Here is a 23,632-nt window from a genome sequence, read left to right on the forward strand (position 1 = left end):
TCGTCGGATCGTGACACACCGACCGACCACCTTTGACTGGTTCATCAAAAACGTGTCCGGTTTTATGGTTAAGCCGTCAAGATTCAATGATTAAAAAAAAGGCTTTAACACCTTTTTCTGAAAAAAAAACGGACCAAGACGACATTTTCACATTCCTCTTTTTTTCTCCATTAATTTATTATGTTAATTCTCACTAAGATACTTTCTCAGATTAATTTAATTAAAAGAAAATTTTATATTTCTGACATGTTCTTCTATGTAACGTATGGATGATACAGAAGAAGAATAATCGGATAGAATGCTTCCGACTTCCTCCGACCACGACGCTGGCACTATAACATTGGTACACAACACAACACACATGACATTTGTAATGAAACTTTATTACCAAAAAAAAAAAAAAAAAATTAAACAAAATTCAAAATCTCTTTTACCAAAATAAGACCGAGGTTTGCTCCCACCCATGATCTCTCCAAAAGCAGATTCAGTTGTAGCACGTTCTTTCCTCAATTTCTGATTTTTGATTTACAACCAAATTAGACCCTTTAAAGTTTTCTTTTGTGGGTCTATCTAAATTTTTTCTCTTTCTTTTTTCACATATTAAGATCTAGAGAGAGAGAGAGATAGAGAGAGATAAAAAAGGGTTCACACACACACACACACACAAAAAAAAAGTTTCAAGCTTTTTTTTTTCTTTTCTCTGTCTCTGTTTTTCTGGGAATTTGAATGAATAAGATCAGAAGAAGAAAAGAGTTGAAAAAAGATTAAAACTTTGCAACGATGCTGCAGAGAGCTGCGAGTAATGCGTATTCTTGGTGGTGGGCGAGTCATATCCGTACCAAACAATCTAAATGGCTCGAACAAAACCTTCAAGGTCTCTCCTTTTTTTCTCCCATCCATCTCTTTATATATATGTCTTTGATCGTCTGGTTTTATCATAAAGTTGAGATCTTTCTGATCTTTGATCTAAAAAAAGGATGTTTGTACAATTTTGAAATTATGATGGAATTTTTAACAGATATTGAGGAGAAGGTGCAATACGTGTTGAAGCTATTACAAGAAGATGGTGATTCGTTTGCGAAGCGTGCGGAGATGTATTACAAGAAGAGACCCGAGCTTATTAGCTTCGTTGAAGAATCTTACAGAGCTTACAGAGCTTTAGCTGAGCGTTATGATCATATCTCTACAGAGCTTCAAAACGCTAACACGACCATCGCTTCTGTTTTCCCTGACCAAGTCCCAAACTTTGCTATGGATGATGATGATGGCGACTCCATGTCTAAATTCTCCAAAAGATCATCGAATGCTTCTTCTTCTGGTGCTAATGTCCCCAATGTTCCTAAATTGCCTGTTAAGGATTTGAAGACCGCTGTTAAAGTGGCTACAAAGAAGCTTCAGCCTAGGAAGTCTATGAAGTATACTGGTGGTTCTACCAATGTGGTTGTTAAGAGTTCTGGTTTGAGCAAGCCTGAGGCTATGGGGGAGATTGATAAGTTGCAGAAAGAGATTTTGTCTTTGCAGACGGAGAAGGAGTTTGTTAAAAGCTCTTACGAGATTGGTTTGTCTAAGTATTGGGAGTTTGAAAAAGGTATTAAGGAGAAACAAGAGAGGATTTGTGGTTTGCAGGATGAGTTTGGTGAGAGTGTTGCTATTGAAGATGATGAAGCTCGGAAACTGATGACCGAGACTGCGATTAAGTCATGTCAGGAGAAGCTAGTGGAGTTGCAGGAGAAGCAAGAGAGGTCTTATGAAGAAGCTAGAGAAGAGCATGTCAAGATTAAGGAGTCTAAAGAGAAGCTAAGATCTATGGCAAGCCAGTTTCTAGGTGACGAGAGTGTCTTTGCGAAAGACGATGGTGATGAAGTTAGAAGAACAGAAGAGTTGGAGCATGAGATCAAAGAGATGTCTAGGAAGAAGAAAGAGTTGGAATCTGTAAAAGAGAAGATTAGAGAACATTTTGAGTCTGGTGTGAATTCCTCGGACAACGCGACAGAGATGGCTGAGAAAGTCGATGAGCTCGTGAACAAAGTGATTACCTTGGAGAGTGCGGTTTCCTCGCAAACTGCTTTGATACAGAGATTAAGAAACGAGACCAACGGTCTGCAGACGCAAATCAGTACTCTTGAAACCGACAAGGCGTTGTTAGCAGACGACAAGAGTGATCTGAGGAACAAGCTCAAGGAAATGGAGGAGAAACTCAAGGCATTGCAGGATTTGGACAGAAATGTTTTGGACAAGAGTAGCAATCTGCAGACATCTTTTGATGAAGCTTGTCATAATCTCGATAACCTCTCTGGTGGGAAGCTGGACGATGTGAAGCCAGAGAGCGAGTCTGATAACTTGACCATGAATATAGAACAGGATAAAAATTTGGAAGCTGAGGAGAGGAAATGTGATGTTAGTGAAGAGACAGAGGAGAAGAAAGGAACATCCGAGAAGAGTGTAAAATTTGAACAGACCCGCGATGCGACAATAGAAGCAGATGATGCAATCATTTCAGAAGCTGTTTTGGAATCTACTGAAAAAGTAGATTCCGATTTAGAGAAGCAAGCTGCATCTGACAAGACAGATTCTGTTGTTGATAATGTTTTGGAGAAACAAGCTGCATCTGACAAGACAGAGTCTGTTCCGGATAATGTTTTCGAGAAGCATACATCTTTCAATGGCAAACAAGAAGAGGATCAAAATGAACCAGATTGGAAAGAGATGTTCATGAAGGGAATGGAAAATAGGGAAAAGCATTTGCTTACGGAGTACACAACTATTCTCAGGAACTACAAGGATATGAAGAAAACTTTGGATGACACGAAAACAAAGATGAAGACAGAGAACGCGACAAAAGATGATGAGATCAAGCTACTAAGAGAGAAGATGAGCCTCCTGCAGAAGGGTCTTGGAGACAGTAACGACTTGATGGAAAACCAGATGTCAAACGACGACTATTCCATAGGGTTCATGGCTACAGAAAACGAGAACATGTCTCTGGTTGAGGAACAGTTCAGGTTGAATATTGATGAGCTTCTAGAAGAGAATTTAGATTTCTGGTTACGTTTCAGCACAGCATTTGGACAGATACAAAGCTACGACACTTCGATCGAGGATCTACAAGCCGAGATATCAAAGCTCGAGCAAAGGAAAAAGCAAGATGGAAGCAGCACAGCGAAATATGCACTGAGGTCAGATGTTCGACCACTTTATGTACACTTGAGGGAAATAAACACAGACTTGGGTCTCTGGCTGGAGAAAGGCGCATCCTTGAAAGAGGAACTGAAATCTAGATTCGAGTCCTTGTGTAATATACAGGATGAGATAACAAAAGCCCTGAAATCAAGTGCTGAAGACGATGATTTCAGATTCACGAGCTATCAAGCTGCTAAGTTTCAAGGTGAGGTGTTGAACATGAAGCAGGAAAACAACAAAGTGGCAGACGAGTTACAGGCCGGGTTAGATCACATCACCATGCTTCAACTCGAGGTTGACAAGACTCTAGGGAAGCTGAGCGAGGAGTTTGCTCTAACAGGTTCAAAGAAATCCGACCTTGACCTGCAGCATTCGGATAGTCGCTCAAGAGTGCCCTTAAGGTCATTCATCTTTGGCTCCAAACAGAAGAGAGCAAAGCCATCCATATTCTCCTGCATGCATCCCTCACTATATAGAAAGATGAAGACTTCTACATAGGTAACATTTACATACTACATGCCATCCAGAGATTTTAATTGATTCATATACTGTAATTTATCAGATTCATGGAGGATTTGATTCATTTTGTGTCCTTTTTTTACCTGTTCTTCCCTGGGAATACCATTCCCTCTTCTTTTTGGTTTGCGAGATTGAAACAATAGTTTTGTGTGTTGGTTTTTTTATAATCCTTTTTTGAGTATTGTAGATTGATTGTTCACAGTTTGTAACTGGTGAAGCAAAAGGAATGTCTTCAGGCTTTTTACATTTTATTTTTCTTCATCAAAGTTTGTATGTTCAGAACCATTACAAGAAAACAGAGTTTGTAATTTTATGTATTATTTCATTATGGCACAAAATTAGACAATAGTTCTCCAACAATCTGACGAGAAATACTAGGACTGTAAGAGACTAAGAGCCATTATCTCCCAATAAACCCAAGAGTATACTCAGACTGAACTTTTCATTCTGAAACAGTTTTGCAACAATCCTATGAGACTATACTAAGATCTAAGAGCCATTGGTTCTCAAAAACTCTGTGTGAAACTAAAATCAGACCAGACATTTCATTTAGACAGATGAGAAATCATATTATTTGCATTCTGAAAGAGTCACACGAGTTGATTTCATCAGAAAACAAGCTTCATAACCAATTTTACAAGAAAAAAGAGGCCTACTCAACAAATTATTGAAATATTGGAGAGTAAGAAATGTTATGTTTTATATAGGAGATAGTGTATTTTAAGTCTCAAATGAGATTTCAGAGACTACCTTAGCCCCTCTTCCTTTAGCCATGTATAGACCTACATGGTGCATCAAATCCTGACACAAATAAAAAGAAACACAACAGAAGAATAAGAAGATGAACCGAAGTGTCAAGTCACTAGAAACAACTGCTGATTACAGAAGCATCAAACTCTTTTCTAATAATACCTGAGGATGAGCCTGAGCGCCTTTGATGTCTTTTGCAACATGAAGAGGAAGGTCAAAAGTAGCACAGCCACGTGAATACACTACCACATCTTCTAGAGGACTAAGAACACCGTGGTTTCGAGCAGAGAGCGCAGCAGCCACAAAATCAAACACACATATGTCTGTACATATACCTACAACCAGAATCTTTAGATCCCCCAAAACATAGTAGAGTTCAAGTAAGTTGAAGATATGCCTAAAAGCACTAAACTTGTTCAACATAACTAATCAAATCATCAAGAAAAAGAAAAACTTACAACTTTGATCTGTGTTTCCTTAACCCAATCAACAAAAACATTAGAACCATCTTTCTCCATCGAACCCACAAACCCATTAACACAATCCTTCCTCCTAAGAGTGACACAATCCTCACTCTCAAGCCACTGCAGAGCTGATTCATTAGCCAGAAGAAGAAATTCTTAAACTAGTTAACAGAATTCTAACAAAAAAAAGTCAATGAAAGAGCTAAAGAGTACCAGGAACAAGTTTAGATTCTTCAGTCCCTATAATACAATGAGGAGGATACGGGTGCTCAGGTATATCAGGATGATGAGAGTCAATAAACGCAAAAACTGGCCATTTCCGTTCACAGAAGTCTCTAGCAAGCTTTGCACTTTCCTCTACCATCTTCGATATCTGTTCATTAGGCTCTGTTGGAGCCTGCAAAAAAAGTCAAAACAACTTGACTGAGGGCAAAGCAATATCACAAACACACATTAAAGAAACAACTAAAGTTACAAACTTTAGATGAAATTGAAGAAAGATCAAAGAGTTTTATTAATAAATCCAAACCATATTGCCTGAGCCAACTGTGCAGAAGCCATTAACAACGTCAACGATGACGAGACCAACGCTCGAGTCTCGATTCAGAACAAGAGATTCTTCTTCATCCACTGGAATCTCCTTCTTCAGATAATCGAGTAACGTTTCGTGATTTGCCATATCGGTACGGGTCTAGATTCTAGAAGAAGAAATTGAGAAAAACTGAGATCAAATTTTTCTAAAGTAGACGAGACAATGTGAAACAAGTTTGGTCTTGGTCGTGTGTTTTTGTCTTTAAGGTTTAAGATTTAAATATTACTCATAATGTTGATATTTCAATTGGGGGTGTAGCTCATATGGTAGAGCGCTCGCTTCGCATGCGAGAGGCACGGGGTTCGATTCCCCGCACCTCCAATTTGTTTTTTAAAATTCTTTCTTGTTCTTTGTAAATCGATCAGATTTGGCCCATATAATTGTGTAATTCAAATGACTTTTCGAATTACACGAAAGCCCTTCATAAATTTACAGTTTTTAATCATACCAACCTAACTTAATCTCAGCCGTTCATCTTACCTACAACATCTGTTTTCTTTCACAGTCAAACAAACTATATAACTGTACTTATTACAAATATCCAAAAAAGATGACAAATATCTTTTCGCTTTCCTATAAAAGGTGGTAAGGTGGAATTATGTGATTAATCCCTTAAACGATTATCTTAGTCAAATGGTCCTTACTTACTGCCTGAGTGACTACGACAAACTTTTAAAGCGAAAGATGTAGATGAAACCAAAGTATCTCCACATAGTCACACTCACATACCACATGGCAATCAATGATAGTCGCGTCGATACTACCTGAGTGACTTTGACAAACTTGTAAAGACAAAGATACATATGGCCCAAAGCACGTCCAAGTGACAGTCAATGCTTCATGCATGGTTAGCTTTCGCCACATATATTGTTCCATATTTGAAACCTCTAGTTTTAGTATACACCACACATCTTATCATCCTAAGTCAAAACTTAATCCCAGCTGTTCATCTTACCTACAACGGGAGATTATATTCTATTTTCACTTTCAAAATATAATAAACTTATTCTTCTGTGACAAAAAAAAAAATATATCTTTCTGCTTGTCTATAAAACCAAAGACTTAGTTCTGTAGTCGAGCGATTATAACAAAGTAACAATGACAAACTTGAAAGACAACGATGGAGATGGAACAAAGCTTCACGTGGCCATGTTTCCATTCTTAGCCTTTGGTCACATGGTTCCATACTTGGAGCTCTCTAAGCTCATCGCTCAAAAGGGTCACACCGTCTCTTTCATCTCCACTCCACGTAACATCGACCGCCTTCTCCCACGGTTGCCGGAGAATCTCTCCTCCGCCATTAACTTCGTCAAGCTTCCACTTCCCGTCGTCGGCGACAACAAACTCCCGGAGGACGGCGAAGCCACCACCGACTTGCCTGTTGAACTTATCTCTTACTTAAAAATCGCTTACGACGGGTTGAAGTCTCCGGTGACGGAGTTTCTTGAATCTTCCAAACCAGACTGGGTTCTTCAAGATTTCGCGGCGTACTGGCTCCCTCCGATCTCTCGCCGCCTTGGAATCAAGACCGGTTTCTTAAGCGCTTACAACGGCGCGACGCTCGGGATTCTGAAACCGCCGGGGTTCGAAGAGTACCGTACTTGTCCGGCGGATTTCATGAAGCCGCCTAAGTGGGTTCCGTTCGAAACTCCGGTGGCTTTCAAGTTATTCGAGTGCCGGTACATTTTTCATGGATTCATGGCGGAGACCACCGAAGGAAATGTCCCCGACATCCACCGTGTCGGCGGCGTGATCGACGGCTGTGACGCCATCTTCGTACGGAGCTGTTACGAGTATGAAGCTGAGTGGCTAGGAATGATACAAGATCTTCACCGGAAACCTGTTATACCGGTGGGCGTTTTACCACCTAAACTGGAAGAAAAGTTTGAAGACACCGACACGTGGCTGACTGTTAAGAAGTGGTTGGACTCTCGGAAAGCTAAATCTGTTGTTTACGTAGCTTTCGGTTCAGAAGCTAAACCGAGTCAAACGGAGCTGAATGAGATTGCTCTCGGTTTAGAGCTTTCCGGTTTACCTTTCTTTTGGGTGTTAAGGACTCGTCGTGGTTCGGGGGATACCGAACCGGTCGAGCTTCCGGAAGGGTTCGAAGAGCGTACGGCGGATAGAGGAATGGTGTGGAGAGGTTGGGTTGAGCAGTTGAGAACATTGAGCCATGAGTCGATCGGTTTGGCCCTGACTCATCCCGGTTGGGGAACGATAATCGAAGCTATCCGGTTTTCTAAACCGATGGCGGTACTGGTTTTTCTGAACGACCAAGGATTGAATGCTAGAGTCATCGAGCAGAAGAAAATTGGATATATGATCCCTCGGGATGAGACAGAAGGTTTCTTTACCAAAGAAAGTGTTGCCAAGTCCCTAAAATTGGTCATGGAGGAAGAAGAAGGGAAGGTTTATAGAGAGAACGTGAAGGACATGAAGGGAGTGTTTGGAGACATGGATAGACAAGATCGTTATGTGGATTCGTTCTTGGACTATCTTGTTGCTCATCGTTGAATTTTTGAGCATGGAGTCTTCTTTGATTCCAAATGGCAGGGTCGGTTGAATGAACTTATGAAATTAATAATAATCGAAATTTGATCTAGTTTTGGTACGATTATCATCAAGTTTTTCAATGGTCAAGTTTTATTAGTGATGAGTGTGCTTTTACTAGTGATGAGTGTGCTTTTGTCTCATGTATTGAAAACACATTAGTGATAAAAGAACTTCCATTTTCATTCGAATTGTGGTATCAAAGACTATCCAAAAAAAACAAGAGTACAATGTTCATCCTCATCACTTCCATCTCCACCACATTCACATTTTCTTCTCAAGAAACCATAGGGTGGGTGTGATTTGGTTGGGCTCTAAGTGGAAAAAGGGCCATTTCATACACGTACACATCTCAAAAGTACGAATTGCTGCCTGTACAAACAAAGAGTGCCAATTTAGACATGTACCCTAATACATTTCTAATTTCATACCTGTACTCACAAAATCGAGCCAATTACAAAGTCCACGTTAACGGATTTAAGTCAACCGTTAGAGATGCTGACTCAGAATCCACGTGTATGCAAAACGACGCCGTTTTGATACGTTTTCCTCGCAAAAAAATTTGTGGACATTCTACACTCGGGGAGATTCGAACCCTCAATCTCGAACATTACTAGCATTAAACTTAACCAATTGATCCCACAACAACACTCGTTAAAATCATACAATTATATTCTTATAAACCTAAGGTAGCATCTAAAATCGAAGAAAAATGTGGGATAACCACACTCCAGTAGGTCGAACCCGCGTCCTCAGTTTTTAATAGCAAGGACGTAACCAATTGATCCAACAACATCACTCGGTTATATCACACAATGTTATCCTTATAAAACGAAAAGAAATCTAAGTCCCAATTAAAAAACCAAAATCAATTTTAGTGTAACTAAATAATTTTATTTTATTTTCTCAAAAGTTTTTAATATGAACAGATGTATTAAAGTAGATGTAATCTAAAAAATTTAGATTAAAAATATGAATTAATTAATCTAAATTAATTAATCTAAATTTTTTTATATTAATTATTTTTTTAGATTAATTTTTAATGAATTAAAGAAAAAAATGAATTAATTTTTTACGATTAATTAATCTAAAAATTTTAGATTAAAAATGAATTAATTTTTAATTAATTAAAATTACATTTAATTAATTAAAATTTAGATGTAAAAACATGTCCTATTGAGAACATCTGAGGACGTTTACATTAAAAGATATATCCTATTTTTTTCTTTAATTCATTAAAAATTAATCTAAAAAAATAATTAATCTAAAAAATTTAGATTAATTAATTTAGATTAATTAATTCATATTTTTAATCTAAATTTTTTAGATTACGTCTAATTTAATACATCTGTTTATATTAAAAACTTTTGAGAAAATAAAATCAAATTATTTGGTTACACTAAAATTGATTTTGGTTTTTTAATTGGGACTTAGATTTCGTTTCGCTTAATAAGGATAACATTGTGTGATATAAGTGAATGATGTTGTTGGATCAGTTGGTTATGTCCTTGCTATTGAAATCTGAGGACGCGGGTTCGACCCACGGGAGTGTGGATTTCCAACATTTTTCTTCGATTTAGATGCTACCTTAGGTTTATCAGAATATAATTGTATGCTTTTACCGAGTGTTGTTGTGGGATCAATTGGTTAAGTCCAATGCTGGTAATGTTCGAGATTGAGGGTTTGAATCTCCCCGAGTGTGGAATGTCCACAAATTTTTTTGCGAGGAAAACGTATCAAAACAGCGTCGTTTTGCATACACGTGGATTCTGAGTCAGCATCTCTAACGGTTGACTTAAATCCGTTAACGTGGACTTTGTAATTGGCTCGATTTTGTGAGTACAGGTATGAAATTAGAAATGTATTAGGGTACATGTCTAAATTGGCACTCTTTGTTTGTACAGGCAGCAATTCGCACTTTTGAGGTGTGTACGAGTATGAAATGGCCCTTTTCCCGGCTCTAAGTCCTTCCAAAGGAGTAAGGTCATTAATTTTTTACCAATCATGTTGTAGCACATTAATTTTTTATCAATCATGTACTAAGAGCATTAGTGAGAGAATCGTTCACGTTACTCAAAAAAAAAAAATTTAATAATTTAATATATAACAAATAAGAAATCGACAAAAGATAGAGGAATGTTTCTTTCCTTGGTACTTTGAGCACCGTTCTCTTACATCTCTCCCCTTCTTATATTTTTTTTTATTAGCTTTTAATAAAAAAAATTTAAGGGAAGTAACACCGTGGTCTAAGAATCTTTAGACTCACACAAATATTAGATTAGAACAATTCTATCACCCACATAGTTTTGGGAAGATTTGGAACATATCCGCAAGGATAAAACCCTTTAAAGTTTAAAAAAGAAAAACATATCAACAAGGATGTCCAAAACTTTGATTTAAATTAGAAAGAAAATGGAAGAACATGTTCCAGTTGTGTTGTTGGAAAGATTTTACTTTTTAGGATTTTCAGCTAACCTTTGAATACAAAGACCAACCGAACAAACCAAAACAAAATGGTCGGAGACCGAACTATATAAACCTAATCAACTAAGAGTCTTTTGACTTTTTATATAAAGAGTGATATATCTTCTTTGTGTTTAAGAACACAATCTCCAATTTCCTACATAATTTTGTTTACTTATGGAAACATTTGTGATTTTATGTATAATTTGTTAAGATTGTGATTGGAACCTCATCAATTGAAATACAAACCATATGAAAAACATGTAATATGTATCATTACCATGTTCTTTTTTTTTTTTGGATTGAATTATCCATGTAACTCGAATTAGATATAAGCGTTAAGGTATGTGTTTTAAACTTTTTTGTATAAACAAAACACTAAAATAGAAATATTTTATAATCTTCTAAATTTGCGTTTGCGTTTTAAATTACTAAATTCGCAATCGCTTAATTGAACGTTTTACCATAAAAATCACGAATTTACGATTTTGTCAAAACCCTTTTGTCCCATAATTAGCCATTTCCTTTTCTAAAGAAAGAGACTTGAGACTGATAAAATCTCTGCAAGAATCGTGGGAGAGAGATTCACTTCACTCCTTCTCTGCCAAAAAAATCAAATTTTTTACTAACTAAAGAAATAAAAATCTGATCTTTCTTTTGTTTTAAAGTGTTTTCTCGTTCCCGCTTACTCCACCACCGTCAGACTCTTAAATCACTTCCCGTAATGAACAAACGCCGTGGAGTAACAACCGCCGTGACGAAACGCCGTCCGGTGATACACGTGTTACCAGACGAGACGGCGATACGAGTTGTCTGCCACGCGTCAGCAATCGGCGGCATAATAGGTCCGAACGGCTCCGTCGTATCGAAGCTCCGTCGCGAAACCGGTACTAAAATCCACTGCGAGTCTCCGGTTAACGGCTCCGACCACTGGGTTGTCTTCATCGTTGGTTCGACCGCGGTTAATAAAAGCGTTCTCTTGACTGACAGAGTCGGAGATTTCTCAGGCGGGGAACACGAAGATTGGGTGACTTGTGAGGTCTCCGCTGCTCAGTCGGCTTTGATTAGGGTTTTGGAGAGATCTTGGGTTGTTTTGGCGGCTAAAGATAGTGGCGGCGTTGTTGATGGTGAGGAGGATGAAGAAGCTTGTTGTGGGATTTTGGCTGATCGGAATCAGATTGGTGCTGTTTTGGGTTTGGGTGGCAAGAATGTGGAGTGGATGCGGAGAGAGTCTGGTGCCATGATTAGGGTTTTGCCTCCTCCCATTTGTGCTACTAACACTGATGAACTCATTCAGGTGGGTATATCACCATAAAGTTAAAGTCTTTAGCTTTTTGAAATACTTGTATTGGTAGATAAAGTTGATAAATTTGTTATGGTAGCTTTGGTTTTTTTGATTTGTGAATGTCACTTGTTTGTGTATTTAGATAACTGGAGATGTCTTGGCTGTGAAGAAGGCATTAGTTATGGTATCGACTTGTATTCAAAATAGTCCACCACTCAACGGGTATCCACCGCCGCTTTGCAGTAAAGCTTATGAGTCATCTACTGATGGAAACTCTGAGGATCCACATTCTGAGTTTTTCCCAAATCTGCATTCTTCGTTGTCTACTAATGCTTCAGAGACTGCTGAAGGAGACAGACATTTGCCTTCACTATATGAAGAAGAAGGAGACAGGTTTACTGATTCGGAAAATACAGAACGAAAAGTTGTGTTCAAGATGATCTACACAAGTGTTACAGTTGGAGGCATTATTGGGAAACAAGGAAGTATTGTTAGAGCTTTGCAGAATCAGTCAGGTGCTTCTATTTTGGTTGGAGCTCCTTTAAAAGTTTCCGGTGAACGAGTTGTTACCATTTCCGCACGTGAGGTATAGGTTCTTCTACCCTCATGCTCAGCTGCTACGTTATTATCTGAGTTTCTTTGTTGATATTTAGTCACGTTTTTGTTTGTTTTAGAACCTCGAGTCACGGTACTCTCATGCACAAAACGCTCTGGCTCTTGTCTTTGCAAGATCTGTTGAGATTGATGTTGAGAAAGGTCGGCGTCCTGGATTGCACAATGGTCCTTTGGTGAAAGCTAAGTTGTTGGTACCATCACAGTTTGCTAATAGCTTAATCGAAAATAGAAACAGAGAAGCAATCATAGCAACTGGTGCTCATGTGCACATTCCAGTAGGCGACCAGATTTTAGAGAGGATCTCAGAAAATGAAGTGGTGATTGAGGTAAGTGTGTGTTTCCTTGTTATCACTGTAATCAATTAACCAAGATTTGCTCCTTTTTGATTCTCTGACTGTTTTTAGATAAAGGGAGAGTATAGTCATGTACAGAAGACCTTGACTCAAATTTCTTCTAAATTACGAGAAAATCTATTGCCAAAGAAGGTCCTCGGAGAAATGAGAGCTAGAGATACTAATCCATATGAAAGTGAAGGAACAAGCCATATACATAATCTGCAACCATCACAACAAGTAAGTGTGTTTTTTGACTCATAGCTAGACTAATGTGTTTAATTGCTTCCATCTAATTCAACAAAAATGCAGAACACAAGCAGAGGTGATTCTCTCTCGGTATCAGATGGTGAACAAGACTTGAAGACGGTCAGAAGCGGTGCAGAAGTAATGAAACCAGTCGATTCTTTAAAGCAAACCAAGGTCCTTAAAGTTGTGGATGACTTGACACAGGGAATGAAACAGCTTCAAGTTTCTAGCAATGGAGATGTCTATTTTTCACAACCACGGTCTGTGTTTTTTTTTTGCCAAGAACAGTGGATTCATATTGTTTACAATAATCTCGGTGACTAAAACAGAGAGTTGGTTTTTGTTTTGAAGCAGAAGTAAAGGTGTATCTTTGAGAAAACTTACCTTGGAGTTAGTAGTCGAGAAAGATGCTCTTGGTTCACTCTATGGCAGAGATGGCACCGGTCTGAATAATCTCTCACAGGTACATAAATCATACCTTCTCTTAATATATATATCCATTTAGATGCTAAGACCTTGAAGTTGATGGGTTCTTGTAAAACCAATAGATTTCAGGAGCCAAAGTAGATGTGAAGGATCCTAAAGGAGTTGAAGCTACGGTCTTAATCAGTGGGAATCCTGAGCAAACCCGCACAGCGATGTCTTTGATTGATTCAATACTTGCTGATAAATGAGATTTGCCTTTTAGCAGCTACTTTTTGGGGTGTTTTGTTTTTGTCTTAGTTAACCAATATATATGGTAAAACTCCACCCTTTTGTGAACTGGTTTTGAAAACTATCAGTTGTCAGAAGTTTTAGAGTTACATAACCTTGGAATATTTTTTGTATTTGGTGATGAAAACGTTTCGAAGGTTAATGTAACTCTCAAATCAGATATAAAAAATATTATCTTCTCCTAATCCTAATCGTAATTACGAAAGTTCATTTCAAAGATTCTGTAAAGACAACCCCAACAGCTAGAAACAATACTCTCCCTCTCTCAAGAATCCGGTCCGCTTAATTAACCAATACCGGTTTACGTTATCATTTTACCGGTCTGATTTTGTTTGGTTTGGGTCTGTGGCTTAAACGGTCGTCTTCATAAGATTTTCAAATTTTAAAAAAACAGAAACGCAGAAAAGGAAAAAAAATATTCCTCAAGTCACGCCTTTCTCTTATCACTCTCTCTCTCTCTTTATCTTTTTCAAGTTCTAAGAGACACAAATTTGATTTTCGAATTTTATTTTCTGGGATTACAATGGAAGATATTCAGATCGACGCAGCAGCAGCTCCGGCGGATCCAATACTCATGTCGCTTTGTTCACCGGAGATTCCGTATTCCCAATTCGTTAGTGATGCAACTGTGAAACTAGATATCGGAGATACTTCCTTCGTCGATTCCTGTGAAGAAGATTCTCTGGGCGATTCCATGGTGTGTGATCCTAATTCGAGACTCGTCACTACTGGTTTCACAAAACCTAATTGCACAGGTTCGACTCCTCTCACTCTCGATTTCAAATTGAAATATCCTAATTTCTCCCAATTACTTGTCAAAACCCTAGGGTTTTTAATTGATTTTGTTCAATTTGGCTTTTGATTTAGCAGATGAGACTATAATGTTCATAAATGCTGGAGGAGATGATGATTCAAAGGTATTGTTAGATTCGGAATTCAAAATACTCAGAGATACTTATTTCGAAGGAGGTGATGTGATGAGGACTGAGGAGTCTATCGTTGAAGCCGGAGACTGTCCGTTCGTTTATCAGTCAGCTCGTGTCGGCAACTTTAGCTACCGGTTAAACAATCTTGTTCCTGGAGAATACTTGATCGATCTCCATTTCGCTGAGATTATTAATACTAATGGACCTAAAGGGATAAGGGTGTTCAATGTCTATGTTCAAGATGAGAAGGCAAGTAGATTTTGCTGGATGATGATGGTTGTGTTTATATGTAGTTATGAACTGAAGATTTTGTGTGATGCTGAGATTAGTGTTTGTTTGTTTGCAGGTGTTAACTGAATTCGATATCTTCTCGGTTGTTGGCGCAAACAGGCCACTCCTGTTGGCTGACTTAAGGGTCATGGTGATGGATGATGGATTGATCAGGGTAAGGTTTGAAGGAATCAATGGAAGTCCAGTGGTTTGTGGGATTTGTGTGAGGAAAGCGCCACAGGTTTCAGGTATCGGCTCTTCTCTTGTGCGTGCTTTTTTATTGTGATTTTAACTTGGTAAGGGAGTATCTCAAAGTTTTATAGTTACCATCTCATTCGTTGTATTGTTATTTTACAGTTCCAAGGACATCACAAGACTATATTAAGTGTGAGAATTGTGCTACAGAAATAGAGATTTCTCCTAGACGGGTACTGTTTTAACTAGCTTGCTGGCTCTTATTTCCTAGTATCATTATTAGTGTTATGGATTACCTAAGCTTCTGCTTCTTTATGTTGTTATTTGAGCAGAAGAGGCTTATGCGAGCCAAAGCTCATGACAAGTATGAGAAGAAGATAGCAGAGCTTTCTGAACGATATGAACATAAGACAAACGAGTGTCACGAAGCATGGATGTCACTGACCTCTGCCAATGAGCAACTAGAGAAAGTGAGTATGGAACTTGACATAAAGATGTACGAGGCACGCTCTCTAGGTAATGCAGAACTTGTCCTATCTGACATTTGGTTGAAAGTGGGAAAATTCCCATCAATGTCAATCCAAATTTGCTACTGTTATATCTTTTTTCTGACGGAGGTTTTCTTGCTCTTGATTTGGTGCTTACTTGAAACAGACCAAACTGTGGTAACACAAGCTGATTGTTTGAAGAGTATCACTAGCAAGTATGAGAATGACAAGAGACATTGGGCCACTGCTCTAGATACTCTACAGGAGAAAATAGAGGTAGCCGTGTATTTCGATATATACTTTGTTGTATCAGAGTCTCTCTGTAACATTCATTTTTTAAAATGATTCTTTTGTGCTTTATGAAACTGTTGCTATGCAGATAATGAAAAGGGAACAATCTCAGCTATCACAGGAAGCACACGAATGCGTGGAAAGGATCCCTGAATTGTATAAAATGGTTGATGGAGTTCAAGCACTCGGTGAGTTCTACTAATTTGGTTCTGAAGATAGGGTTTATAAAGGCACTTTCATGAACTAATGTATCAACTTGTAAAAACAGTTTCACAGTGTGAGGATCTTAAGCATAAGTACAGTGAGGAACAAGCGAAGAGAAAGGAGCTGTACAACTATATACAAGAGACTAAAGGTATTGATTCTGATCTTTTTATATTTGTTTGCCTAAGCTTCTTCATCGTACATTACTGATAACATCTTTACCTCAGGCAATATTAGAGTATTTTGTCGCTGCCGCCCTTTGAACAAGGAGGAGACATCAACCAAGTCTGCAACAATCATTGACTTCGATGGAGCAAAAGATGGAGAGCTTGGTGTTATTACAGGAAACAATTCCAAGAAAGGTTTCAAATTTGACAGAGTGTATTCACCGAAAGATGGTCAAGGTAGTGTATATTTCATGGTTAAGTTAGATAATTATGTATGACTAACACTAATTATTAACCAAGTTTCCATCCTGATCTTGCAGTTGATGTCTTTGCCGATGCTTCTCCTATGGTTGTCTCAGTGCTAGACGGCTACAATGTCTGTATTTTTGCATACGGGCAAACAGGAACAGGAAAGACGTTTACAATGGAAGGTACTCCACAGAACAGGGGTGTCAACTACAGAACTGTCGAGCAATTATTTGAAGTTGCTAGAGAAAGGAAAGAGACAATTTCATACAGCATATCAGTTAGCGTCCTGGAAGTATACAATGAACAGATAAGAGATCTGTTGGCAACATCTCCACCGTTAAAGAAGTAAGACTTATTTCTTTACATAATTAAGTCCAAACAACAGGGATTGAACTCTCTATAGGCTTGATCTTAATCATTTTTTTTATGTACTTTACTACAAAGGTTGGAGATAAAACAGTCCTCTGACGGATCCCATCATGTTCCTGGATTAGTAGAAGCAAATGTGGAAAACATAAATGAAGTATGGAATGTTCTTCAGGCGGGGAGCAATGCAAGAGCTGTTGGATCCAATAATGTGAATGAGCATAGCAGCCGCTCCCACTGGTATATGCCTCTCTCGCACTTGTTTGAATGTTTCTCTTTCCAATATTTTATATCACAATATGACGGTTGTTTAATACAGTAACTTCATCTTTGCAGCATGCTCTCTATAATGGTAAAAGCAAAGAACCTGATGAATGGTGATTGCACAAAAAGCAAGCTTTGGCTTGTAGATTTAGCCGGAAGTGAGAGGTTGGCAAAGACTGACGTGCAAGGTGAGCGTCTGAAGGAAGCACAGAACATCAATAGATCCCTTTCAGCTCTCGGGGATGTGATTTATGCATTGGCAACAAAGAGTAGTCACATTCCATACAGGTTAGTCTTAAACTGCATTATTATGCATAATTATCTCTCTCCGTCTTTGTGCCCTTCAATAATTTAACACTTTCCAATTATAAATTTTCAGGAACTCAAAACTAACTCATTTGCTTCAAGACTCACTGGGTAAGAAAATTCATGAACTTCTCTTAGCTACCAATCTGTAATTACACTGTGCATTTGGTAAAGTGGTGCGTATGTGAAAATGGTGCAGGAGGTGACTCAAAGACGCTCATGTTTGTGCAAATCAGCCCCTCTGAGCATGATGTGAGTGAGACTTTAAGTTCACTCAATTTTGCTACTCGTGTAAGAGGGGTTGAGTTGGGTCCTGCAAGGAAGCAAGTTGACACCGGTGAGATTCAGAAGATGAAATCGATGGTATGGCCTCTGTAAATTTCTTTTTCTTCCTGGATTGTGTCACAGCTTTCCTTATTGCTTCTTCATATATCACTTCTAAAGGTGGAGAAAGCAAGGCAAGAAAGCCGAGCTAAAGATGAATCCATAAAGAAATTGGAAGAGAACATACAGAACCTAGAATGTAAGCACAAAGGAAGAGACCACGCATACAGAAGTCTCCAGGAAAAGAACAAAGAACTTGAAAGCCAGGTTGATTTACTGAATAACCAATCAGAAAAACAAAGCGCACAGCTTCAAGAAAGACTAAAGAGTAGAGATGAAATTTGCAGCAATCTCCAGCAAAAGGTTCGTTCTCTTGTTCAATTCCGCTCAACATTTCCTCTGTTACCATTTTATGGCTAACAGGTATCATTTTTCCCACTAAAGGTCAAGGAGCTAGAATGTAAGCTCCGGGAGAGACACCAATCAGACTCTGCAGCTTACCACCAGAAGGTTTCCTGAGCTCGATATTGAATGTTACATAAATTTCATTCTGTTTTGCTGAGAGTTACCAAACTTCTTAAAACAATGCCTGCAGGTTAAAGATCTTGAGAATAAATTGAAAGATTTTGAAGGCAATTCCCTTGTGTTGCAACAGAAGGCCAAAGATTATGAGAATAAGTTGAAAGAGTCCGAAGGCAACTCGTTTGTGTGGCAGCAGAAGGTTAGGGAAGACTAATTCAGTCTCAAACTTGTGATCATTTTTATTTGGAAATTCTCACCATGTCTCTCTTCTATTCTTATGGTGTCCCAGATTAAAGAGTTGGAGACAAAACACAAAGCCGAGCAAAGCCAAGAAGCAGTGTTACTACGACAGAAGGTTTGTTTCGTGGGTTGTCTCAGGATTTTGTAGCTTCTGATTCCCCATATCACCAGAGTGTTGAATCAATTGGTTTTGTGTTTTGTTTTGCAGATTAAAGAACTTGAAATGAGGCTAAAGGAGCAAGAGCAGCATATACAACAAATGGCAACAACTAGAGAATTCCCTGATGCTGTGAATGCTACTCCTAATGAAGTAAGAACCTGCTTCAAAGACGACAACTTTGGCAATGAGAATATAGAATCCAACAACAACATCCTGAGGACATCAAACCGTCTCAAGAATAAAAGACATGATTCATTAAATCTCAATGAGATGACTAGAAAGAAGAGGGCCTCGAGAAGCGGCGAAACAGAGAACAACGGTGAAGATCCTCATCATATGAAGGAGAAACGGATCAGGAAATCAGACCCACCAAAGGTTCTCCCCAGAGTAGTCAGACCTACAAGACCAGCTTCTGGTTCATCAAACCCAGTCCCTGTGGCTCATAAGAGAGTTATTAAAAGAGAACAACAAGAAGCTCCGGTCGGGAAAGAGAGAGACTCCAAGAAGAAGATCTGGTCGAGATAAATAATATAACTAAAGAGCATAGAGAAATTCTTAATCTCTTGTGATTCTCTGTAGGAACTACAATACTGATTTCTTTTCTTAAATTTTTCAAAGACATCAAAAGCAACATAGTTATCCATAGTAGTATTAAATCTAAATGTTGTTAATAATGATAGAGAGTGACATGGTACTCAACGATTGCATCACCATTGGTCAAGTTAACTGAGTATGTATTGAGTAGAGCCACTCCTCTAGCCATCCTAAACCTTCCTCGACCTCCCACAACGGCGACCTCCCTCTCCTTCTCCATTATGGTGTTCCTCGAGAACACGGAGAAGGAACTGCCGTTAAACTTGCCGGAGGTGAATCCGAAGTCGATGTACATGGTTAACGTGGGAACATCTTTTCCAGAGGAAACCCACATTCCTCTAGCGTTTCCTATCTTCTTGGATTTCGGGTCCGGTCCTACGGTAAGAGGGTCATCAACGGCGAAAAGGGAGCCGAAGGGTGACGGAGAAGAGCTGTTGTCTCCACCGGTGAGAGTGGGTTTGGCAATGAGGACAGCTGATGCATTTGGGGATGTGAGAGTGTCGTGAAAGAAGAAATGAAGATTGGTGACCACTTCTTGTTTTGGTGTGAATGGACGAGTTTTTGAGTAGTATTCACCGAGCGCGAAGGTGATGCATAGATAAAGACTAAACCCAACAATTCCTATTCTCTTACCCATTCTCTCTTGTCTATAGATCCTTTTTGTTTTACTTACGTAATAATGTAACATATATATATATAAGAACAAACAAAGATTGCAGTTGCGCTTTTGAATATACTACTCAATATGGTCAGACTTTGGAATGATTTGGAATCAAATCATTTATTGATTTGTTTTCCTCTCGGTCTATGATTTACATTAGATGGTTCTGTGGTCCCATACCTTAATTAAGATTGTTAATTTTATTTATATTTCCTTTTCAGAATTTTTTATTTTTGTTTTGTTGACTATTACTTTAAGATATTTTTTAAATAGTTATTTTAGTTGAAAAACCTTATAATTAATTTGGAATCAAACCATTTATTGATTTGTTTCCCCCTTGATCTATCGTTTACATTAGATGGTTCTGTGGTTCCAGACCTTAATTAAGATTGTTAACTTCATTTATATTTCCTTTTCAGAATTTTTTGTTTTTATTTTTGTTGACTATTACTTTAAGACATTTTTTAAATAGTTATTTTAGTTGAAAAACCTTATAATTAATTTGGAATCAAACCATTTATTGATTTGTTTCCCCCTTGATCTATCGTTTACATTAGATGGTTATGTGCTCCTAGACCTTAATTAAGATTGTTAACTTCATTTATATTTCCTTTTCAGAATTTTTTGTTTTTATTTTTGTTGACTATTACTTTAAGACATTTTTTAAATAGTTATTTTAGTTGAAAAGCTTTATAATTAATTTGGAATCAAACCAATTATTGATTTGTTTCCCCTCGGTCTATGGTTTACATTAGATGGTTCTGTGGTCCCAGACCTTAATTAAGATTGTTAACTTCATTTATATTTCCTTTTTAGAATTTTTTGTTTTTATTTTTGTTGACTATTACTTTAAGACATTTTTTAAATAGTTATTTTAGTTGAAAAACTTTATAATTAATTTGGAATCAAACCAATTATTGATTTGTTTCCCCCTCGGTCTATGGTTTACATTAGATGGTTATGTGGTCCCAGACCTTAATTAAGATTGTTAACTTCATTTATATTTCCTTTTTAGAATTTTTTGTTTTTATTTTTGTTGACTATTACTTTAAGACATTTTTTAAATAGTTATTTTAGTTGAAAAACTTTATAATTAATTTGGAATCAAACCAATTATTGATTTGTTTCCCCCCTCGGTCTATGGTTTACATTAGATGGTTATGTGGTCCCAGACCTTAATTAAGATTGTTAACTTCATTTATATTTCCTTTTCAGAACTTTTTGTTTTTATTTTTGTTGACTATTACTTTAAGACATTTTTTAAATAGTTATTTTAGTTGAAAAACTTTATAATTAATTTGGAATCAAACCATTTATTGATTTGTTTCCCCTCGGTCTATGGTTTACATTAGATGGTTCTGTGGTCCCAGCCCTTAATTAAGATTGTTACCTTCATTTATATTTCCTTTTCAGAATTTTTTGTTTCTATTTTTGTTGACTATTACTTTAATACATTTTTTAAATAGTTATTTTAGTTGAAAAACTTTATAATTAGTTTGGAATCAAACCATTTATTGATTTGTTTCCCCCTCGGTCTATGGTTTACATTAGATGGTTCTGTGGACCGAGACCTTAATTAAGATTGTTAACTTCATTCATATTTCCTTTTCAGAATTTTTGTTTTTATTTTTGTTGACTATTACTTTAAGACATTTTGAAGTAGTTATTTTAGTTGAAAAACTTTATAATTAATTTTATTTCTTACTAAAAGATTCTTTTATTAATAATTTAGTTGAGGCTATGAATGTTAGCAAGTTTTAAAGTGGTTTTGGGATTACGGATTTGGTTTGTAATTTTTAGTTTTTGTGTTAAAAACTTCTTAAAAATTGAAAAATTTTTGAAACATAGATTTTAGTTTTTGTTTGAAAAAATTGAGAAAAAGTTAAAACCATCAAAATCTAGATATTCCCTATTTTTTTCTCATAATCTTTATTGGCTGTAAAGTAGATTTTTAGAAAATCTAAAACTAAAAACAACTTCAAAATCTACAACCATTCAAGGTCTAGAAAATCTACAACTTCAAAGTCTTTGATATAAACTGAACGATACTTCAAAGTCTTTGAAATAAACTGAACGATACTTATAGCAACATAGTTATCCGTAATTTACGGACCGTAATGTTGTTAATAATGATAGAGAGTGACATGGTACTCAACGATAGCATCACCATTGGTCAAGTTAACTGAGTATGTATTGAGTAGAGCCGCTCCTCTAGCCATCCTAAACCTTCCTCGACCTCCCACAACGGCTGCCTCCCTCTCTTTCTCCATTATGGTATTCCTCGAAAACACGGAGAAGGAACTGCCGTTGAACTTGCCGGAGGTGAATCCGAAGTCGATGTACATGGTTAACGTGGGAGCATGTTTTCCAGAGGAAACGTACATTCCTCTAGCGTTCCCTATCTTCTCAGATTTCGGGTCCGGTCCTACGGTAAGAGGGTCATCAACGGCGAAAAGAGAGCCGAAGGGTGACGGAGAAGAGCTGTTGTCTCCTCCGGTGAGAGTGGGTTTGGCAATGAGGACAGCTGATGCGTTTGGGGATGTGAGAGTGTCATGAAAGAAGAAATGGAGTTTGGTGACCACTTCTTGTTTTGGTGTGAATGGACGAGTTTTTGAGTAGTATTCACCGAGTGCGAAGGTGATGCATAGATAAAGACTGAACCCAACAATTCCTATTCTCTTACCCATTCTCTCTTGTCTATAGATCCTTTTTGTTTTACATGTAATAATGTAACATTACTAACATATATATAGGAACGAACAAAGATTGCAGTTGCGCTTTTGAATATATTACTCAATAGGGTCAGACTTTGGAATGATTTGGAGTCAAACCATTTATTGATTTGTTTCTCCCCTCGGTCTATGATTTACATTAGATGGTTCTGTGATCCCAGACCTTAATTTAGATAACTTCATTCTGTGATCCCAAACTTTATTTTTGTTGACTATTGCTTTAGTGCATTTTTTAAGTAGTTATTTTAGTTGAAAAACTTTATAATTAATTTGATTTCTTACTAAAATATTCTTTTATTAATACTGAAAAAGGAGAAAGTAGGAGAAAATTTTGGTTTAAAAAATAAGAAAAATTTACCTTTCCATTAAAAAAGTTTTACCAATAAAACATAGTTGAAAGCAATATTTTTGAATAAATTATTTTGTTAGATGAAAAGTATGAGACAATCTATTGTTATATAGAAGTGAGTTTTTACAAAATTTAGAATTAATAATTAATTGTGTATTTTCCTTAATCTCATTTCTATTTTTTTGTAGAATTAATAACTTAAAATTAAAAATAATTAAATATCGTTATAATTTCGAATTTTATGAAATATATAATCTCCTTATAATTATTTAATTTTTTTTTAATTTTTGTAATTTTTTTGATAATTATCTTTTTACATTATTAATATTAATATTGTTTAAAACAAAATATTTTGTTTTTGTTGTAATCTCAAATCTCTCATATTAAATATTAACTTTTACATGTGTCTAAATCTCAGATTGATATAAAATTGACACATGTCAAAATCTTGTTAATGTAACTTTTAAACCCAACTTTATATAATAAGATTTAGTTGAGGCTATGAATGTTTGCAAGTTTTAAAGTGGTTTTAGGATTACGGATTTGGTTTGTAATTTTTAGTTTTTATGTTAAAAACTTCTTAAAAATTGAAAAATTATTGAAACATAGAT

The 23,632-nt window shown here is 37.0% G+C and overlaps 4 protein-coding genes, 1 non-coding gene and 3 pseudogenes across 13 annotated transcripts; 5 read left to right on the forward strand and 3 right to left on the reverse strand.

The window, feature by feature from the left end:
* Positions 1-260: 260 nt before the first annotated feature.
* LOC104713699 (protein NETWORKED 2D) lies at positions 261-4,037 on the forward strand. Its single transcript, XM_010430876.3, has 2 exons — positions 261-874; positions 1,019-4,037. The coding sequence occupies exons 1-2, from the start codon at positions 781-783 to the stop codon at positions 3,676-3,678; spliced, it is 2,754 nt and encodes a 917-aa protein (XP_010429178.2). The 5' UTR covers positions 261-780; the 3' UTR covers positions 3,679-4,037.
* Positions 4,038-4,247: 210 nt separating this feature from the next.
* Positions 4,248-5,741, reverse strand: LOC104713700 (nicotinamidase 1). 2 transcript variants are annotated; one of them, XR_015566506.1, is made up of 5 exons: positions 5,443-5,660; positions 5,127-5,310; positions 4,908-5,041; positions 4,612-4,784; positions 4,248-4,500 (listed from the first exon to the last, which is right to left on the reverse strand). XR_015566506.1 is itself a non-coding variant. In XM_010430877.2 (5 exons), exons 1-5 carry the CDS (start codon positions 5,590-5,592, stop codon positions 4,420-4,422), a joined length of 735 nt encoding a protein of 244 aa, XP_010429179.1. In that variant the 5' UTR covers positions 5,593-5,741; the 3' UTR covers positions 4,248-4,419. The 2 variants fall into 2 exon arrangements, 1 of the variants encoding a protein (XP_010429179.1); XM_010430877.2 differs by having other exon boundaries at positions 4,612-4,797; positions 5,443-5,741.
* A 12-nt stretch (positions 5,742-5,753) lies between these two features.
* TRNAA-CGC (transfer RNA alanine (anticodon CGC)) lies at positions 5,754-5,826 on the forward strand. Its single transcript has one exon. It is a non-coding gene; the product is annotated as a tRNA-Ala (tRNA).
* A 385-nt stretch (positions 5,827-6,211) lies between these two features.
* Positions 6,212-8,246, forward strand: LOC104715906 (UDP-glycosyltransferase 91A1 pseudogene; annotated as a pseudogene). The gene has a single exon (XR_015567134.1). The product of XR_015567134.1 is annotated as a UDP-glycosyltransferase 91A1 pseudogene (transcript).
* Positions 8,247-11,014: 2,768 nt separating this feature from the next.
* LOC104713701 (RNA-binding KH domain-containing protein RCF3-like) lies at positions 11,015-13,898 on the forward strand. 4 transcript variants are annotated; one of them, XM_010430878.3, is made up of 7 exons: positions 11,015-11,815; positions 11,946-12,389; positions 12,478-12,744; positions 12,823-12,990; positions 13,063-13,259; positions 13,354-13,462; positions 13,548-13,898. In XM_010430878.3, exons 1-7 carry the CDS (start codon positions 11,243-11,245, stop codon positions 13,671-13,673), a joined length of 1,884 nt encoding a protein of 627 aa, XP_010429180.1. In that variant the 5' UTR covers positions 11,015-11,242; the 3' UTR covers positions 13,674-13,898. The 4 variants fall into 4 exon arrangements, with proteins under 4 accessions (XP_010429180.1, XP_087322558.1, XP_087322559.1 ...); XM_087466432.1 differs by having other exon boundaries at positions 11,042-11,815; positions 13,351-13,462; XM_087466433.1 differs by having other exon boundaries at positions 11,042-11,815; positions 12,829-12,990; positions 13,351-13,462.
* An 8-nt stretch (positions 13,899-13,906) lies between these two features.
* On the forward strand, positions 13,907-19,359 carry LOC104713702 (kinesin-like protein KIN-14R). 2 transcript variants are annotated; one of them, XM_010430881.3, is made up of 19 exons: positions 13,907-14,468; positions 14,584-14,888; positions 14,986-15,157; positions 15,267-15,337; positions 15,437-15,620; positions 15,759-15,868; positions 15,972-16,071; positions 16,152-16,238; positions 16,315-16,491; positions 16,575-16,848; positions 16,948-17,109; positions 17,206-17,421; positions 17,513-17,550; positions 17,639-17,802; positions 17,884-18,126; positions 18,208-18,273; positions 18,359-18,484; positions 18,575-18,640; positions 18,734-19,359. In XM_010430881.3, exons 1-19 carry the CDS (start codon positions 14,237-14,239, stop codon positions 19,208-19,210), a joined length of 3,270 nt encoding a protein of 1,089 aa, XP_010429183.2. In that variant the 5' UTR covers positions 13,907-14,236; the 3' UTR covers positions 19,211-19,359. The 2 variants fall into 2 exon arrangements, with proteins under 2 accessions (XP_010429183.2, XP_010429182.2); XM_010430880.3 differs by having other exon boundaries at positions 14,097-14,468; positions 14,581-14,888.
* Positions 19,199-19,916, reverse strand: LOC104713703 (dirigent protein 4 pseudogene; annotated as a pseudogene). Its single transcript, XR_015566507.1, has one exon. The product of XR_015566507.1 is annotated as a dirigent protein 4 pseudogene (transcript).
* Positions 19,917-21,733: 1,817 nt separating this feature from the next.
* Positions 21,734-22,697, reverse strand: LOC104713704 (dirigent protein 4 pseudogene; annotated as a pseudogene). Its single transcript, XR_015565340.1, has one exon. The product of XR_015565340.1 is annotated as a dirigent protein 4 pseudogene (transcript).
* Positions 22,698-23,632: the final 935 nt, after the last annotated feature.

The sequence above is a fragment of the Camelina sativa genome, chromosome 9, assembly GCF_030686135.1.
Source record: "Camelina sativa cultivar CO46 ecotype springtype chromosome 9, ASM3068613v1".
Classification (NCBI taxonomy): domain Eukaryota; kingdom Viridiplantae; phylum Streptophyta; class Magnoliopsida; order Brassicales; family Brassicaceae; genus Camelina; species Camelina sativa.